Below are 18,819 nucleotides of genomic sequence, written 5' to 3'. Positions count from 1 at the left end.
TAAGCCTTTTCTCCAGCTCTTATCTCACTATTTTTGCTTCATTTCATGAAGAAACAAAGCCTTAAGATCAGGATATGGTCATACATAAGACAGGAAAAAAAAAAGAAAATCAAAATAATGTCAACTTACCTCCCAAACAAACCTGATGACAGCTCTAACTTTCTGTCCCAAACAGACTTTTCCTAGTCCCTTACGCATATCAACATCATTTCAATCTCTCCAGACTAGACACCCTTCAATCAAAATTGTGACATATAGTTGTATTATGGTTTGAATATGAAATGTCCCCAAAAGACTACATCTCAAATGCTTCATGCCCAGGTAGTGGTACTGTTGGCCAGGTTGTAAAAACTATGGGACCTCTGGAGGAAAGTCATTGGCAATGGATCTTGGGGAATATAATATTGTCCTGGCCTGGCCCCTTATTGTCATGTGCTCTGAGGGCAGGCAGGGAAGAGGGAGCCTTTCAAGGAGAGGTTCCTGATTGTTTTGTTTTGTTTTCCAAGCAGGGTTTCTCTGTATAGTTCCAGCTGTCCTGGAACTCACTCTTTAGACTAGGCTGGTCTTGAACTCACAGAGATCCACCTGCCTCTGCCTCCTGAGTTCTTGTTCTAAGTAGGCCATACTTAACTGAGTACCTGGAAGCCCCTGAGGTTTTTAAATAGGGAAGGAAATATTAAAAGCAAAGATGATTCAACTACTGAGAGACCAATGCAGCACAGGCTAAGCCTCACACAGGATCACTAGTTATCAGAAAAAGACCAGGTCAGACCCAAGACGGTGGTAATGAGTTGGGGAGAGAAGGTAGTTGTAGAGGACAGAGAGATGCAGCCTATGGTCATTAATCTTGTCACTATCTTCCCTGGATTTGGGATCATCACCTAAGAGACACACTATGGATCTCTGTGAGGGCATTTTTCAGAGTTTAAGAGAGGAAGGCAGGCCCACCATGAAAGAAGAGAACAACTTCCCATGGGCTGGGTCCATGAATGAATTGCAACAAAGAAGAAAGTGGCAACTCATCTTCTCTCCTTGCTATAGATACAATATAACCAATCGCCTCACACTCCTTCCCAGCTATGCCAGACTGTATTCTCAAACCTTTAGCCAGAATAAAGCCTTCCTTCCTTCCTCAAGTTGCTTTTTGCTAAAAAGTTAGTCACAGCAACAATGTAAGTATTGAAAACACAGCATCTCCTTTCCACTGCCAAGCAAGGAAAAAGATGAGATGCATCTAAGGCTCCAACTAGGGTGATTAAAATTACTGCGGCTTCATTAACCAAATGCACAAAACCAACACTAGTTTGGTCTTGCCTCATCTAACTACAAAGTTAGAGCCAAATAAAAGTCAATTTCAAATATATATGGAAGCACCTTGGTACAGCCTGAAGTCTAGATGACCCTGGGAGTCAGTGCTTATCAAAGCCACACTGACAGGCCAGCAAGTACCAGGTTTCTGAGAGACTGCATTTTGCTGCCGTGTCAGCTACAATTATATTAATTATTAGCTACAATTATAAGAATGACCATGATGGTGATTAAGATGAGAATAATGCGAACATAGAAACAAAAGGAAGTTCAGTTACAGTAGGTCAAGGTAAAACAAAGGGGATAATGGTAAAGTTTGAAGAAAATAAAAATACCATCAAGCACCACGTAGGGCCCTTCTGTGAGCCAGGAACGGAGAATAAAGAGAGTCAATGTACACAAACGGATGGGAGAACTTTCTTCCTTGGCACAGTTATAGAAGACTGTGATGTCTATTCTTGGTTGTCAACTTGACTACATCTGGAATTAGCTGAAACCACGAAATGGAGGGGTACACCTATGAGAGACCATTGCTTAATTTGTGAGGGAGCTTGCTTCATTTGAAATGGGAAGATCCACTTCTAATCTGGATCTCTGAGGTGGGAAGACAGGCCTCTAATCTGGGCATGCCTTCTTCTGGAAGCTTACATAAGGACAGGGAAGAAGGAAGTTTATTTCTCTTCATCTGCTTGCTCTTGCCTCATTAGTAAGTCCATTCCTTCACTGTCATTAGAGGCTGCTGCTTTGGGATTTTCAGGATTCCAGTATATACTGAAGAACAGCTGAGACTTTCAGCCTCGGGGACTGAGCAATTACTGGACCTTCTGTACACAGGAAGCCATTGTTGGGTTAGCTGGACCACAGCCTGTAAGTCATTCTAATAAAGCCCCTTGAGATTCAGTCTATAAATTCTGTTCCTCTAGAACCCTAATACAACTACCTCTCCCCCCAAAAAAACCTTTTTTGATACTAGAGTCAAAAAGTCTTTGATGAAATATTTTTTAAACTGTTAATGCATAGTTAAATATAAAAGAAAATTTAGGACCTTGTCAAGAGCCAAAAAGCAAAGATCCCCAAAACCTAGAGTAGAAAGTGAAGGCTTGATACTGCCTAGGGCTTTTTGGGCTTATGGACTAGATGGAGAATGTGTGTGGAAAAAGCATTTGTCCTTCAGGATATGAAGGGAACACATGAAAACAAAACAAATGTAGACAAATACTTTCTTTAAATCTTGAAGATAGAGATCTCATGCATTTTTTTAGCCTTATCATTTGGCAAGAGTAAATCCCAGGATTCAATGCTTTTTTTTTTTTTGGAAAAAAAAAACTCCGTAATATATACATTACAAAAATGTCTTAGAGCTGTTGCTGCAGATGTAAGTCAAAACAGGATAGATGTAAATTGTTTCCTCAAAACATCACACACTAACCAGTCTCTCAGGTCTTGTTTTAAAAGTCATCCTGTAAGGGCTGGAGCATGGCTCAGCACTGAAGAGTGCTTACTGCCCTTGCAAAGGACCTGAGTTCCATTCCCAGCACTCATGTTGGGCAGTTCACAACCTCCTGTAACTCCAGTTCTAGGGGATACAATGCCCTCTTCTGACCTCCATGGCATCTGCACACATGTGTTCATACTCACATACATATACATAATTTAAACTAATAAAAACAAAATTTAAAAGACATCGTGAAATACATAAGCAAGTTCATCAGTCTTAATCATATCAAGTGATTCCCAAATCTTAAAACTTGTCTGCAACATGTATACCATTTGGCCATTAAGCACCCCTCTGAGAACTATTATCAATAGTTTCACAATATCTGATACACCACACAAGAATAATCGATCACCTCTCAGCGAGTCTTACAGCCCCTAAGTTAGATTTGGAAGTGATCACTACAAAGAACTGGCAAAGAATGTAAGTCCACAAACTCAGAGACCTGTAATAGTTAAGAGGGAAGGACTTTAAAGTCTGGCAGCTAAAGAGCAAACAATAGCCTCATTTACTTTGCACTTATATAAAAGCTGAGGGCATCACACTTTCCTTTGTTCACCTTTGGGGTTTCATTTCAGGTTTGGGCATGAGACTATTTCAACCCCAAATTCCATTAAGATGCTCTTCTCAACTCACTTTAAAAAAAAAATCCCCCAATTCTTGGGCAAACCAAACAGCCCACGAAATACCAGTGCAGCAAATCTCAAGGGATATCGTGTCTCTGCTTAGTTCCCATACTTATGTAAGGCTGTACACTTCACCCGAGGCTTCCATACGCTGAATCCACTCTAAACGTTGCTTTAGAACGAGTGTGTGCAGGACGGTTCAAGACTAAGCATTCGCTCCGCAAGGCTACCAGATGCAAGAAAATTAACTCAGAGAAAGGCCAGGGCTTGACCTGGGCTCTCCCTAGGCGACGGACAATGTCCCAAGGAACCCGGGAGAGAACGCATCGGATCTCCGCGGCATAAAGCACGAGTTAGCCAAGCTGGGAGGCTCCACGGGGCGCGCTGCATTCTGGGACTCGTTTCCACAGTTACCCACGTGCACTCAGCCCAACCGCGACCCGGCGCGGCTGGGACTACAAGTCCCAGAATTCCGCGAGCCTGCCTTTCCCTTCACACCGGCTTCAGGAGCCAGACCCTAAAGGAAACCCCTAAAGCACCCTCCCAGTGCTTTGGGGCCGAGGTCGCTTCCCACACGCGCGGTGCTGTGCCTCCGATGTGGCCCTTCGTACAGGGTAGCGGGTCCTGACGCATCAGCCCGACGGCCAGAAATTAGACAACTGCGTCACACACTGCCAAACCTACAGACCGCTGGGAACCCCGACACCCCTTTATGCTAGTCCCCCTGCCCCGCCTCCAGGACCCCACCAGGCCGGGTCAGTTTGCAAACGACCGCCCTGCCCCGCCTCCCGGCCCCGCAACCCCAGGCCGCGCTGACCTCGCTCCCCGCTGCTTGCCAAGCGCGGCGGCCACTGCCAGCCTCGGGACACCTCCCGGGTACCCGGCCCCGCCCCCTCCCCTCCGCGCACCCCGAGGCTCAGGGCGGTCCCCTCCTAGGCAGGACCCGGCCCCTCCCGGGAGGAAGCACCTCCCCCAATGCACAGTCCAACGCCCCCCACCCCGCCCCGAGAGCACCGAAGCCGGAATGACAGCCCTGCTAGTCCCCGCTGCCCCCGCCCCCACCTCCTGTTCCTCCGAACTCACTCCACACACCTCCCCGCCCCCTGTTGTAGCCCCTGAGCTGCACCGCAGCCCTACCCGCCCTCCTCTTCTCCAGGGACCCCACCGTCCCAACACCTGCCCTCAAGCCCCCTCGCCACCCCCGGCCGCGGCCCCGCACTCGGGACTCCGCAACTATCCCATCCCACCGCGGCGCCTCCCACTCCGGGCTCCCCTGTTACATCAGCTTGCAGCCCCTCACCGGCCTGGCCGCCGCCCCCGCTCCCCACCCATTGTTCCCGCCCCCGCCCCCAGCCCTCCTTCCCATTGTCCCCGCCCCCGCTCCCCTCCCACTCCCCCGCCTTCCCCGGCCGACCGCACCGCTCAGGCCCCGCAAGCCTCACCCTGCACCCAGACCACAGGCCCGCCCGTGCCACCCCCGGCCCCAGCTGCCAGCGCCCGCCGCCGTCTCCACCTCCATGCACCACAGACTCTCGGCCCCCGGCTTTCAGAGCCTGTCCCCCCCCTTCCCCCACCGCGGAAAGCCAGCCAATCCCCACCCCCTCCCCGCCGCCCCTGCCCCCGCCCCAGCCGCCCGCGGCGTCACGGCCCTCGGGCTCCAGGAGGGGATCAGCCGGCTCCCGGGCCAGCGACTCCAGCGCGATCCCGACCCGAGAAGGGAAGAGAGGAGCACGGGAGCGGACGGGGCGTGCGGGCCCGCATCCGGCCCGCTGGCTCTGCGCTACTCACTGACAGCTGCAGCATCCGAGTGCATTTTCGGGCAGCTCGCACCCGCTCGCCGCCCGGGCTCCCGCGCTCCACTCGCGGTCCCCCCCACAGACTCTTCAAACCTTAGCTCGCAGCGGAGGACCGGCGGCTGCCACTCCGGCCCGCCCATCCTGCCCTCCTCATTGGCTGGACCCTAATCGGGGGACCGCCCCTCTTCGGCTCTCATTTGACCGAAGGAGTGCGGGTTGCGCCCGCCTGGAGCTGGCAAGGAGGCCCCGCCCCCCAGCCTGCAACGCGATTGGCCCCGGCGCCTGGCCTCCGACCGCCCCTGGCGGAGGCCACTCTTTGGAGCCGCAGGTTGGACCCAGCGGCTGTCAGTCATCCCGGGGTCCGAAAGCGCGTGGAGGGGCGAGGCTGGGGAATTGGTCCACCTTGACCCTGAAGCCCCGCCCTGTGGCGGGCGGATCCTTGGAGTGGGAGACCAACCGAGAGCCCTGTTAAGAGTCTGAAACAAAGCAGATGTAGTGACCAGGAGCCACTCTCGGGACCAAGGGGACCTACCTGTTATCCCTTAGAGATATCAGTCAGATCCTTCTACAGCCCGCTCCCGGCTCGCACCAGTTCTCATCAATCCTTTCCCATTGTACGAAACTAGAAAAAAAAAAAATCCCCGCTTCTTCATTTCGAACTAAACCCTCCCTTTTATCCCACAAGCTTGTCTGTCCCCAACTTTGGAAAACGCTTCTTTTTCAGAGTCACAAGTTGCTTGTGCCAAAGGTTTCGAATGCTGCAGGCATTGTCCGTCAGACGCCTCTGCGGTCCCCAGACAACAAGAAAAACCCAGTGCCACATTAGGCTCTGGGGTCAACCTGGCTCCCGAGCAACCCACGTCCCCGGACTGTTAGTCTAAGAAACCTAAGTCGAGCCTGACCGGAAAGTGAATCGCTGTTGTTTGGCAAAGGGAAGCGTTAAATCAAAATTCTGCATTATATTTTAAGTTCGGCTCTGCGTTTTCCCGTACTTGAAAATCGGTTCTTCACAATCACTATGGTAATGTAATAATAACGCTTAGGATGTTCAGCTAGAGCTGCCCCGCCCCCACGCCAAACACACACTCCACTTCCGCATCTCCCATAGCCTTGTCCCAACCACAGCCTGGACGCCCGTAGATCCAGACACAGAGACTGGATGACACGACCAAACATAACAAAGGGGTCAAGAGTTAGGATTCGGAATTCTACAGCCTAGGCTTTTGAGTTGTTGAGTTCTGGTATCAGGACAGATCTTACAAGACAAGTTAGCCGAGAGTCCTTGTCGTCTGTGTCACTCTAATTGTGATATGTTCCCTCTCATCACCCCCAATTTCTTTGTAATAAATTGCATCCCTATAATTTTATCTCTCATATTTATCACTCAAATTCATAAGAATCACTTCAAATTGCAGACTCTCAGAATTGCACCTGAAGACATGAATCCTTCAAAGAGCATCCTTTTGGGTCCCTTTAACAGGACAGCCTCATAGAAAAAGGAAGGTATCTGTGGACCCCTAGGTCCTCCTGTAATTAAAAAAAAAATGCTTACTCTGAGCAAGCAAAATATTCCTATGTTCGTTATTCCATTTCTGATTTCAGCCTAATCTAAAGAATTAAGAATTACAGTTTATTCATGATGCTCTGTGACTATGCCCCAGACATTTCAACCATCCACAAGATTGTAACTCTTCACAGTCAGGGAACATGTAATACTCATGTTTTCAGTTCTCCAGCACTTAGTAGAGTGTCTTCCAATAGTGAACACTGGCTCACTGCGTGACTACGAATGGGGAATTCTGTATCTGAAAGGAACCATGGAGATTACAAAATCCAACTTCCTCATTAAAAGACTATGAGATTTGAAGGGGGTTAAATATCTGATCCCAGTCATCGGGCTGGACAAGAACAAAGCAGTATTTAAGACCTCAGAGTTTTCACCTCCTTGTCCCCATCACCACACTAGTCCAATGAGAACACCTCAGATTCCCAAGAGGGCACCCTCCCCTCCTACTTGGAAGTTCTAGCAGGCTAACCCAAATTATAATCTTCATATTTGGAATCCAGTGAGAAATCTTTCAATATATGATATGTTATTATAATTTTTTTGCTCATTCAGGAACATTCTTAAATAACAAGGTCCCTTGTTCACTGAAATAATATTCTTTAAATTGAAATCCCAGGAGAAAAATAATTGAGTGTCTTGGGACTGGAATAGGCAGATTTGGGGGTGCAGCATGTCACTTCATTGCACGTGGTTACCAATTTAAAGTACTAAGTAACAATATGAACAAGTTACTGATCAGTGGTTTCCTATCTGTTAGTTATGTAATGTTGATTTCAATGGCATACATTTTGAACTTAAGCCTGGATGAGAATTTGACATGGAAATCTAGGGAGAGAAAGAATAGCACAAGTTTTTGGTTTAAACTTTGTTCCCAATATCACAAATCCCAGTATATACAGTTGTCCCACAAGTGTGCTACGAATGGAGAGCCCTGGAGGCTGGAATAGAACTGGACCTGCTAGATTGGGTAGATAAATGTGATAAATGTGTCCCTGGTAAGGTTTGGAGTAGCATGGAGGAATTAATGTAACCTTTGCTTCCAGACAAAGCATGTGGAACTCCTCAAGTTATCAAAAGTCAGGCTACATGAGAGTTCAGGATGCGGAAAAGAAAATGAATAAAAATGTAAATGTATTCATAGAGGATGGGATAGTTAATTTCCTCAAAGTCATCAACAGGCAACTCGTGGAATTGATGTCAGTGAAAAGCAAGCTCAACATACCCTTTAATGATGCTTCCACTTTCTCACGAGCCACCATTGCACCCAAATATATCCTCAAAATGGTAAGCTAGAGAGGTGGTCAGTGGTTAAGAGAGAGTATTTCTTCTGCAAAGAACTGAAGTGCATTGCCTAGCACCATGTCGACAGATATTAACAAGTTCTTAAGTCAGCTCTGGGGATCCTCTGCCCCTCCCAAGGTGCCTGTATTTATATGCATACACACAAGCATGTGCAAACACAGAATAAAAATAAAAGTTAAGTCTTTATGGTAGCTCCCAAAGATTTTCTTTTGCTTAACACACAGAATTGCAGGCTCTACAGTTGCTTATGATACTTGGCATCTCATGGTTCAATTTTTTTTTGTTTTGTTTTGTTTTTTCGAGACAGGGTTTCTCTGTGGCTTTGGAGGCTGTCCTGGAACTAGCTCTGTAGAACATGCTGGCCTCGAACACACAGAGATCCACCTGCCTCTGCCTCCTGAATTCTGGGATTAAAGGCATATGCCACCAACGCCCAGCTTCAATCTTGCAATAATGGTTAACACTTTAGACCCTGGACCCTGGAACACAGGTCCAGTGAATGTCCCCTAAGCAATGGCGAGGCTGTTGCTATGGCTGCAGCACTCATCACAGTCTGTCACATGTTGACTCTCACACCACCTCTTTCTTTCCCCCTAAATAGTCCCTTGATAGATAGTTACTATATTTAACCATTTACTGTCATGGTTGGTTTTTGTCAATGTGACAACACATCCGTGTTACTTGGGAAAGGGGAAATTTCCTTGAGGGTTTTGCCTCTGTAAGATTGGCCTTTGGGGCATCTTCTTTATTAGTGTGGGTGATGCCAACCCTGGGTACATGTTCTTAGGTTGTATAAGAAAGCAAGCTAGCCATGGGGAGCAAGCCAGTAATCAGCATGACTCCAAGATATCTGACTCAGAGCCTGCCTCAAAGTCCCTGTCTTAGGTTCCTGCCTTGGCTTTTCCAGACGATGGACTGAAATCTGGAAGCCAAATAAACCCTTTTCCCCCCAAGTTGCTCTTGGTCAGTGCCTTATGACAGCAACAAAAACTTCAGTAGGACACTTGCATTCTTTCTTCTCTGGCTTCTGAAATACACAAGGAAGACAGAGACAGGGATGCAAGAGCACCCAAGCTGGGACAAATCACTCATGCAGCCTATTGTGACAGAAAATACAAACATTTGCCTAACCAAGAAAAAGCTGTGTTCATACTGGGAATTCACACAGATAGAAGTCCTGTAAGTCCAGAAAGTTGATATCCCCAAAATAAGCCAATTGTAATACATTCTAGAAAATTTTCTATGACACGGGACTCATACTGTGTTCCCATAATGACTAATTTCTCTTCTTTGTACTTTGAAGTAAATACTCTTCCCTGAGAGCTATTGTTCTAACTTTACTGTGTGTGAGTGTGTGTGTGTGTGTGTATCAGTGTGTCTGTGTGTGTCTGTGTGTGTGTGTATCTGTGTGTGCATAAAAGCATGCACATGAGGGTACACGTGGAAAAACCAGAGGGTGACATTGAGTGCCTTCGTCATTTGTTCTCTGTCAGGTCCCATAAAGATGGCTCCACTTCATCTTGGCTCAAGATCAAAGAGTTCAAAACTGTCTTTAGTAAGTCGCAAGACCTGAAGATCTAAGGCATGGCTACAGTAGGATGTTTGATCTTGGTGGGTGTCTTACCTAAATAACCGCAGACTTGGTATAAGGTGTCGTTACTGTTGACCCTCAAGGCTAGATAACAAGAAATTGAATCTAAGGTGTGGTTATTGAATCCTTGGAGAATCGAGGAAGAAAGTCTGTTCCATATACATGATAGATACCATCTTCCTCTTTTTGGTTAAGGTATTTAAGAATGGTGAGGAATAAACTTGGCACGTTCAGTATTGAGTGGATTTGCCATCCTGACTCTATCCTGTAACTCTTCTTTCTCTTAATGTCTTCACCCAGCCTTTCTCAATCCAACTCCCCCTCTCAGGTACAAACCAGGGGCAAGTCCGACTGCAGCCCCACCAAGTCAGGTTCCCACAGTTCTCTACAATATTTTTTGAGATAGGATCTCTTACTGAACCTGTTGATCACCGAGAATGGGTAACTAGCTCGCCACAGGGATTCACCTGACTCCACCTTCCCAGTCACACTCTATAGCCCCTAGTTTTTTACTGTCCTCCTGCAACTATAGCAAGCACGTTAAACCAAGGCACCTTCCCAGTCCTGCTTAAAACCCCTTTAATCTGGTAAACCGAAATCGAAAGCAAATGACTTTGAAAACTGGATTAAGACAGACCCTACCATCTATCTACAACCATCAAATGAACATAACACATTAAACTTATCTGAGAGCCAAGTATGATGTCAGTCAGAACACTGAGGCAGGAGGATGACATCAAGGCCAAGGCCAGCCTAGGCTACATAGGGCTTATCTAAAAGAAAAATCAATAAGCTAGTTTGGCTGGGTTTCAGTTCCTTCATCTATAAAGATGGGAATAATTTCATCAAGGGGTGACAGGGTCAAATGTATAAAATCACTTCTAGGACTAAGAGAATGAAACAAGAAGGAGCATATGAGCTCCCACTGCTTGGGGCCTCTATGTTGTTTTCTGGTGACCCAAAAGCACCCCTATAAGGTACAGTCAGCTACTTCCCGGCTCAGGAACAATTTCAACTAAAATGATTCTTTCTAGATGAAGCAGTCATCTCAAGGATCTCTTAACAGTGCTGGGAATTTTCCAATTAGACTTAACATTCATGTTCCATTTTGGTTTTATTCAGCAATGAATTTGGACTATAGTAGTAACAAAGGAATTTTCATTTATTTAAAAAAATATTTCTAACTTCCAAGATTTCTTATCACACAGCTATCAGGTTGCATTCATAGACCTTTTAACTAATCCTTGTTTTTTTCTAGAGCAGATACAGGATGCTTACACAGGCTGTTTTCTTTCTACCCAGGGCCTTTCTCTTTGTGGAGATTACACCTGCCTAGGGAATTAACAGGGTTTGAATAAAAATGTATTCATTCCTTACCACATAGTCTCTGAATTGGATTTTTCTCTCCTTATTCCACATTGAGCTAATCAAGTCCTAATGATGTTGCATTTAATTCAATCTCGGAAGGAATAATTTTCCAATTCAGTCTAAACAATGCCTGACCTTTGTGATGACTTCCATGAATATAGCATTTCTTCAATTACTGCAGCTAGCAGGAGATGGGTAGAAAGAATACCATTTTCCTTGGACAATGGCTTCTGTGTGTTGTCAGGCTCTTCATTATTTTGCCTCCTCTAGCCTGCTTTCATGAATACAATGTCTTTTTTACATCCCTCTCAGGGCGGTCCAGGAGACCCCATCCATCTCCAGATCTCAGTGGCTGCATGGCAGCTGAGCATCTCATTATGCTGAGTGAAGCATTCTGGGAGAGTGGACGGAGAAGGCACACTGCAATAGGAAAGGGGAGAGGTAGAGAGGAGGGCAGGAGCGGTGGAAAATCTATGCTCACTTTCTTGGTGATACTACATTATGGGGTAAGAACTTCATGTTCTAGAAAGCTCTAGCATGCAGGATGCCCAAACCCCTGACTCAGCAGATTCCAGTCTCACTTACAACCAAGTTAAGCCTCCAGCCACACACTACTCCACAATGGATGCTACCTGCAAACTACCACGGGGGCTATGCTACTGGGAGGAAAGCAAAGTATCATCTACACACTCAAGAACAATCAGTGGTTCCAAATTTGGAATAGAACAGGCAGACATTCATGGGTAGTACAAATGCAGACCTGCTCACATGCAACAGAATTCATATTTATCTACCTGAAAAATATTTCCTTCAACTAACCCAGATATTTACCTACTACTTTATTTTCCTGCCTCAGCCAAGATAGATTAGGGCAAAGTCCTTAGCATGTAGGGATCTCAGACCCTTTTCACATAATTCTCCACAAATGTATAGAACCCAGCCATACTTGCCCCATCACCCTCCTCTTTTAAGAATGCCTAGATAGGGATGGAGAGATGGTTAAGAGCACTGGCTACTCTTTCAGAGGTTCTGAGTCCGATTCCCAGCAACCACGAGGTAGCACACAACCATCTATAGTGAGATCTGATGCCCTCTTCTGTCCTGCAAGGATACATTGTAGGAGTGAACCCCACAAAGCTATCCACCCATGAGGGCGGAGACATGTAAACTGACTCAGGTAGTTATAAAAGGAAGTGAAAGAAGAAGGAACCTCCCTTTTTTCTCCTGGAAGCCAGCCAGGCTTCTAACTCCTGGTCTGTGCGACTCTCTCTCTCTCTCTCTCTCTCTCTCTCTCTCTCTCTCTCTCTCTCTCTCTCTCTCTCTCTCTCTCTCTCTCTCTCTCTCTCTCTCTCTCTCTCTCTCTCTCTCTCTCTCTCTCTCTCTCTGGTAAATAAATATATTGTTTTCAATATATAGCATAGAATATCGTTATATACATGCATGCAGAACAATGTATACACAATAAATAAATATGTCTTTAAAAAAAAGAATGCCTAGATTAGCCATTTATTCTGACTGACAGGTATTGCATTCTTGAAGTCCAGGGGCTTTGGGCAACAGTTAGTGGCCATCTGTAATTTTATCAGGGTGGGGTTAATTCCTTTCTGTTAGCTTTCCTCCCAAGTACTGCTGACACTTGGGTCTGTGCTCAAATAATAAGAATCTTGTTGGGGAGTTAGTAGGTAAAGAGGTAAAGGCAGCAACTTGCAGGCTGGGGTTGGGGAAGGTGGAGAGGCTGAGGAGCCGAGGCTCAGGGGCCGAGGCTGGGTGAGCAAGGCTGGGGCCTGAGACTGGGGTGTAAGGCTGGAGAGCAAGCTGGGGAGCCAAGGCTGGAGAGCCAAGGCTGGGGGCGGGGCTGGGGAGTTCTCCCCAGACCAGCACCTTCAGTGGGAAGATCCTGGGAACCGGACAAGAGGAGACTTGCTCTTTGGGACAGAAATGCCAAGAATAGACTTCATCTTAGACCAGATTTTTCTGCCAACTCCAACTTGGGCCCTAGCCAGTGTTACTTTTTCTGAGGCCACCTTACCCAGGCTCTGTCCTCTTTGCCTTCTCTGACATCTGATGACTTCTTCTCCTTGGCCCAGCCGGCTCCAGGACCCCACATCAACTCCTTGCCCCTCCCCCAAAGAGAGTAGCACAAGGAAGCCCAGCTGGCCTGTCCCTGCCCAGCAGTTATAGCCATTTGCCCTGAGTCCAGCCTTGAGCCCACCCTGGCCCATGTTGTCATCTGCATCTCTCCACCTTGTTCTGGTTCCAAAGCTCTAACACCACAACCTCCATTGACATCCCATAACTTGAGCTTTGCAAAGCCGTCCAGGGTACCAGATAACAAACCTCAGAGCAGCAATATTCCCAAACAACTCACTGCTCACTTTGGGCCAGGTGCTGTTCTGAACCCCCATGTTAGCTCATTCACTCCCACAAACGATACTGAGAAGTAAGTACTTATGTATAAGCCATTTCACAAATGAGGAGACTAAAGCACAGAAAGGTAAAGCAACTTGTCTAAAGTCACACAGCTACTCAGTGCAGTGCTGGGAGAACCAAACCCAGCAGGCAGGCTTGCCTCTGATTTTTTCCCAACTGCTGTTGCTCTATCATTTCTTCACACAATATTTTAGGTAGGACGGCTTGTTCACTCTTAAAACATATTCGTAGCCCTTGAACATGGATGGGTCTGAATCTGTTCTTCTAGCCTTAGTAGGAAGGCACACTGAGCCCAGTCCTTGGGGGTGAACAGGTTCTCTGCCCCCATGAAGTGGTGACAAGAGTCACAGATCTCCCGTCCAGGACAGGGGCCATTCCTCCTTTCCTTGTTAAATGGCTAGGCAGATCTAAAGTGGGACCCAAAACAGTACCATTGTCTCAGGAGGGGCATGGGCTGACCTGTGCCTACATCCTCCTACCCCTACACCTCCCCTGCCCATGAGCCTTCTGCCTTTCCCAGCCTCCTTTCCACGTGCCCAGGGTATCCGGAGAAGGGCTTTTCCAACAGGACCCTATTGTTTTGTTTGTTGGCTTGTTTGCTTGTTTGTTTTTCAAGACAGGGTTTCTCTGCGTAGCTTTGGAGCCTGTCCTGGAACAAACTCTGTAGACCAAGCTGGCCTCAAACTCACAGAGATTCTCCTGCCTCTGCGAGTGCTGGGATTAGAGGCATGCGTCACCAGCACGAAGCTCAGGACCCATATTCTCTCAGTGAGTGAAGGCTAGCCTCAGGATTCCCTGTTGTTGAAGAGGATTACACTGAGCTTGAACAAGAGCCTAGAGGAAAGCCACAGATGGAGAACTGGAGCATGAACCGACAAGATTCAAGACTCTCCAATCTTAATGATGCTAGGAAGATGCTGGCGCTGAATACACAGCAGAGTCTCTTGCAGCTTAACGTCACAAGATGGAGACACTTCCTTTCTGCTGCCCTCCCCTGAATCTGGAACACCTCCCTACCCGGAAAGTCCACGACATAAAGGCTAAGTCCTCGGCTAAACACAAAACTTGGGTCATGTGAAGACTGGCATGGTCTTGAAAGGGGCTGTGGGACTCCAATCCCTCCTCTGCCTCTTGTGTTCCCTGCAATGCCCGGACCTCCTGGTAATGGCGTGCTGCCTCACCACAGGTCCAAACCAACAGCCAACCAATCATGCACCAGAACCAGGGGGCCTGGAGCCAAATAAACCTAGACGCTTGGTTATGTCCGGTATTTAGCTTCGGATTAGAAGACGTCCCCACACAGACCCTGGGTTCGGGTTATTTGAGCACCATCAGACTCCCCTCGTAGCAGAATACAGACCTCCAGGGAGCCAGTTAGATTGAGCACTTAATGGGACAATGAATGGATGTTTTGACCGACTTGCTCCTGTCAAAACTTACCTTTCCAGGGTCTCATTTCCTCAGACCCTTGGGAATGACAGGTTTGCTGTTCTTGCGTAAGCTGAGTAGAGGGAAAACAGAGATCAGGTAAGAAACTGATGGGGGAAGACCCCAACCTACTTTCTCCAGCACCCCACCCCCACACACATACCCCTTTTTGTCCTTCTGTCTGTTCTCACCTCCATTAAGCCTTGCTTGACCAAGGCCTCCTACTGTCATGACTTTATCCACAGGTTGCCTACAACACTGGAACAGAATTCTGCCTCAGAACAGAACCAAGACAAATGGGTTGGAACGAGGGGGCTGAGCCACGTTGGAGACGAGCTCAAAGAGCCCCCACCCCCACGTGCAGGGGGTGGGGGGCGGGGACGGGGGCTTGGGAGGGAGACACACAGGACCCAGAAGCTTCCAGCACTGCCTGCAGAGGTATAGATGGGGGACACCAGCAGCTACTGTTTAGCACACCCCATCTTTGACTCGGAAGAACACCCCTCTTCTTTGTAGGAACTGCAGCACCTCAACATTTACTAAACAAAGCCAGGATGAGGCTGCCAGTCAAGAAGCCCCACCGCAACACCAGGGAGCATGTGACCTCAGCTGGGCCAATCAACTTCCTTTCCGGGAATTTTAAAACAAGTAGAAGGAGCTCCTCTGTGGGCTCACAACAGCCAGCCACCAAAACCTTAGGGGAAGGCAGTTAGTCTCTGAGTGCCCAGATTAAAGGTGAGAGCCACCATGTCTGGCAAATTTCTTTTTAAAAAAATCTGGATATTTGGTTTAGAAAAGCAATTATGACCCTCCTCTTACATTTTTCCCACATAGGCATTCTACAAATAGGTTCCCATGAGTAACTTGTCTCCTGGGTTTACTAGGACTAAGAAGCAGATAATTACATCGACAGGTTTTCATGCATGCATGGCTGGCCCTACCCAGTTCATCCACCAGAGTGTGCAGCTATGATCAGAATACTTTGTACACATGTGTGAAATTTTCAAAGAACAGAAAGACACAGTTAAATTTAACAAAGAACAAAGAATGTCAGAGTGTAATAGAGTGATATCGTTGTTAAAATAAGGGTGATTTTAAATCTATCTAGAATAATTAGCATGACTTGCAGAATGAAAAAAAATTTACAGGCTGTATCTGACAAAGGCCTGGCATTCAGACTATGTAAAGAACTCACAATAGGCCTGTAATCAGCTACTGGGGAGGCTGAGGCAGGAAGAACAAAGTTCAAGGCCAGCCTGGACAACTTAGTGAGATCCTACCTCAAAATTAAAAGGACGGAGAGAGAATATACTCAGTGCTTCAATCCCCCCACACACACCACTTTTACCACATAATCACAACCAAAAAGCACCCACAAATTGTAAAATGAACAAAAGTCTCAAATAAACATTTTCCTAAATAATAAGTACAAAGTATCAACCAGCAAATAAAATACTGACCATTAGCTTTTAGGTAGAGGCAAATCAAAACCACAGGGAAATACACACTCTTGTAAGGATGACTGTAGCTAAAAGCTCATAAATATCTGTTGTCAGTGGTGGTATGAGGAAATCTACTTCCTTATCTACTTCCAATTTGACATAAAATGTTTCAGCCACTCTGGAAATAATTTGGCAGTTCCTTTTTAAAAAATTATACACAGTCTTACCATCTGACCCAGCAACTCTAGTCTGAGATATAAAAAAAGAACTGAAAAAAAAAACCCAACCAGTACCTGCACACAAACAATGCACAGTTCAAAATAGCCAAAAAGCCCAAATGGGTGAAGAATAAATAAAAAAATTAAAAGTCTATCCATAAGCAAGGCATCGCTAGCATAAAACAGAATGAATTGTGCATGGATCCATGCTGGTCTGGGGAAAACCTCTGAAGCATCCAATAAGTGAAAGAAGCCAGGGAGAAGGTCACACATGTCATGACTGACCCCTCAAGGAGACATTCAGAACAGTGTCTGTGGTAGCTGTAACTACAGAGTAACATACTGGAAGGAGATGCTTAGAAGGAAGGTTTTCATCACGGTGTTGAAATATTTTTGGGCTAGAAATTGGTGGTAGTTACACGACCTTGGGGAACACCTGAAGTTTGCTTTAAAACAGTTTAGTCTTAGGTGAATGTCACCTCAATAAAAATACTCAATGAAGCAGTTCAATTTAGGCATAAACATATGGATAAAAATAGCATACTGACAGCATTCACTGTGACCAGATACCTCAATTAAAAGTGTCATCCTGTGACAATATTGCGTCAATGTCTCTTCCCCTTAATTCTCACCTTTCCCCTCACACACTCACAACTGTGCCCTGCGTGCAGGTGCTCAGGTCACTAGGTGGTCACGCACTCTGAGATACACAATTCATCCTGCTTTCTTCTCCATTAGCCGGCTTGAGGTAAAGGAGATTATCTCAATACTGTCTCTCCAAGTGTGAAAAGACAGCTCTGAAGTCTTGTCGTTTTCCTCATATTAACACTGAAAGTCTTTTTTGTTTGGGGGGGCGTGGTTCAAGATAGGGTTTCTTTGTATAACCCTGTCTTGAACTCATTCTGTAGACCAGGCTGGCCTCAAACTCAAAGAGCTGCCTGCCTCTGCCTCTGGAATGCACCACCACCTTCAACATTGGAAGTCCATTCTGCTCCTCACCATACAACCGTGGTAGTATTCCCCAACAGGGAAGTCCCTGAACCACCTGTCCCAAATCTAGACCTATCAAATCAAACTATATGGGAGTAGCCTTGGGAATATTTGTTTTCAGCAAGCCCCACAGCAATATGCTTGCATGTGCAGGCATGTGAGACTTCGTGTTTCCCTTTAATAACGAACTTATTAATTCAGTCAAGTATCTATCAAGTGCCTACACAAACACTGTATGACATGCTGCAGTGAGAACACAAGTGGAAACCATAATTTGTAAATAAGGTTTGCAAAACAGACAAATCCTGTCAGGATATGGTATGTAACATAAACTGCCTAAACCTGCATAATTTTAATAAATAGCTCATTCAACCCCATCTATTCTAGGATAAATCCTTCTTGAATTGGGGAGGTAGCTCAGTTGGTAGGGTAAAGGAGAGTGCTTGCCTAGCATGCATAAGGCTCTGGGTTTGATACGTAGAGCCCCATAGACCAAGCATGGTGGTACACACTTAGAAGGAAAAGAAATTCAAGCTCATGGGGGAGTTACATGGAGAAGTTCCAGGCCAGTCTGTCTAGAGATTGTGTACAAAAACAAAACAAAGAAACAAAAAAAAATCCTAATATGAATTCTCTATGTGCTAAAAAAGCAGAAACAGCTCTAACCACTTATCACATTTACAAGTTCTGCCAGTCTTTGACCTCAAACTACCCTGTGCCTCTGATACTCCAAACCCTGAGAATGCCCCTTTTCTAGCTTCCTCCTTGGAGATGCCACTAGATCCCATCAGGATCAGAATTCTCCTTAGTAGTTGTTCCACCGAATCACTCACATAAGCCAACAGGCTTCCCTGTTCTTCTTTCTGTGGGACACAGATATAAAACAGCTATTTCCTCCATGAATTATTATTTACCCCACTTGCTATTATTTTGTATTCTGTTATGGCTGATGCTATGCCTAGAATCTAAATGTGTTATTTTTGTGAGTATTTTCCTCTTGAGGCTCATCAATCAAGATGCAATCATAGGCTACTTGAGTATAGGAATAGCTGTTTCAGGCATTAAGGTGCTGAAGCAATAACTCACAAACCCATAATCCTAAGCAACCTAAACTCTCTCCGGATCCTGTGACAAGAAGAGCTGTGGTTTCTAAGATGCCTCCAGGGTGTCTGTCTCTCAGTGTAGATTTTGTCTCCTTCATCCTGCCCAAGATTGGAAAGCATCTGCCCCCTAATGTTGTTATTTTTAGTGTGGGGGG

General features: G+C 46.3%; 1 protein-coding gene and 1 long non-coding RNA gene across 13 annotated transcripts in view; one reads left to right on the top strand and one right to left on the bottom strand.

Annotated features, from left to right (window-relative positions):
* Dcun1d4 (defective in cullin neddylation 1 domain containing 4) overlaps positions 1-15,186 on the bottom strand; it is an 81,796-nt gene extending 66,610 nt beyond the window's left edge. For 4 of the 12 annotated variants that reach the window (XM_021233410.2, XM_021233412.2, XM_013121031.3 and 1 more), the window contains exon 1: positions 5,218-5,334. In XM_021233410.2, the coding sequence (XP_021089069.1) occupies positions 5,218-5,242 (25 nt within the window). In that variant the 5' untranslated portion in view covers positions 5,243-5,334. Of the gene's footprint in view, positions 1-3,541; positions 3,815-4,246; positions 4,267-5,217; positions 5,381-5,757; positions 5,848-6,127; positions 6,312-14,923; positions 14,985-15,074 lie in introns of those variants that run through there. The other 8 variants (XM_040747194.1, XM_040747199.1, XM_040747192.1 and 5 more) reach the window with 7 other exon arrangements.
* LOC121140839 lies at positions 5,336-6,728 on the top strand. Its single transcript, XR_005877780.1, has 3 exons — positions 5,336-5,553; positions 5,950-6,246; positions 6,641-6,728. It is a non-coding gene; the product is annotated as an uncharacterized LOC121140839 (long non-coding RNA).
* Positions 15,187-18,819: the final 3,633 nt, after the last annotated feature.

Source organism: Mesocricetus auratus, unplaced genomic scaffold (assembly GCF_017639785.1).
Source record: "Mesocricetus auratus isolate SY011 unplaced genomic scaffold, BCM_Maur_2.0 Super-Scaffold_100006, whole genome shotgun sequence".
NCBI classification, from domain to species: domain Eukaryota; kingdom Metazoa; phylum Chordata; class Mammalia; order Rodentia; family Cricetidae; genus Mesocricetus; species Mesocricetus auratus.
The sequence above is the reverse complement of the archived record's forward strand: the minus strand, read 5'-3'. Positions and strand labels throughout refer to the sequence as shown.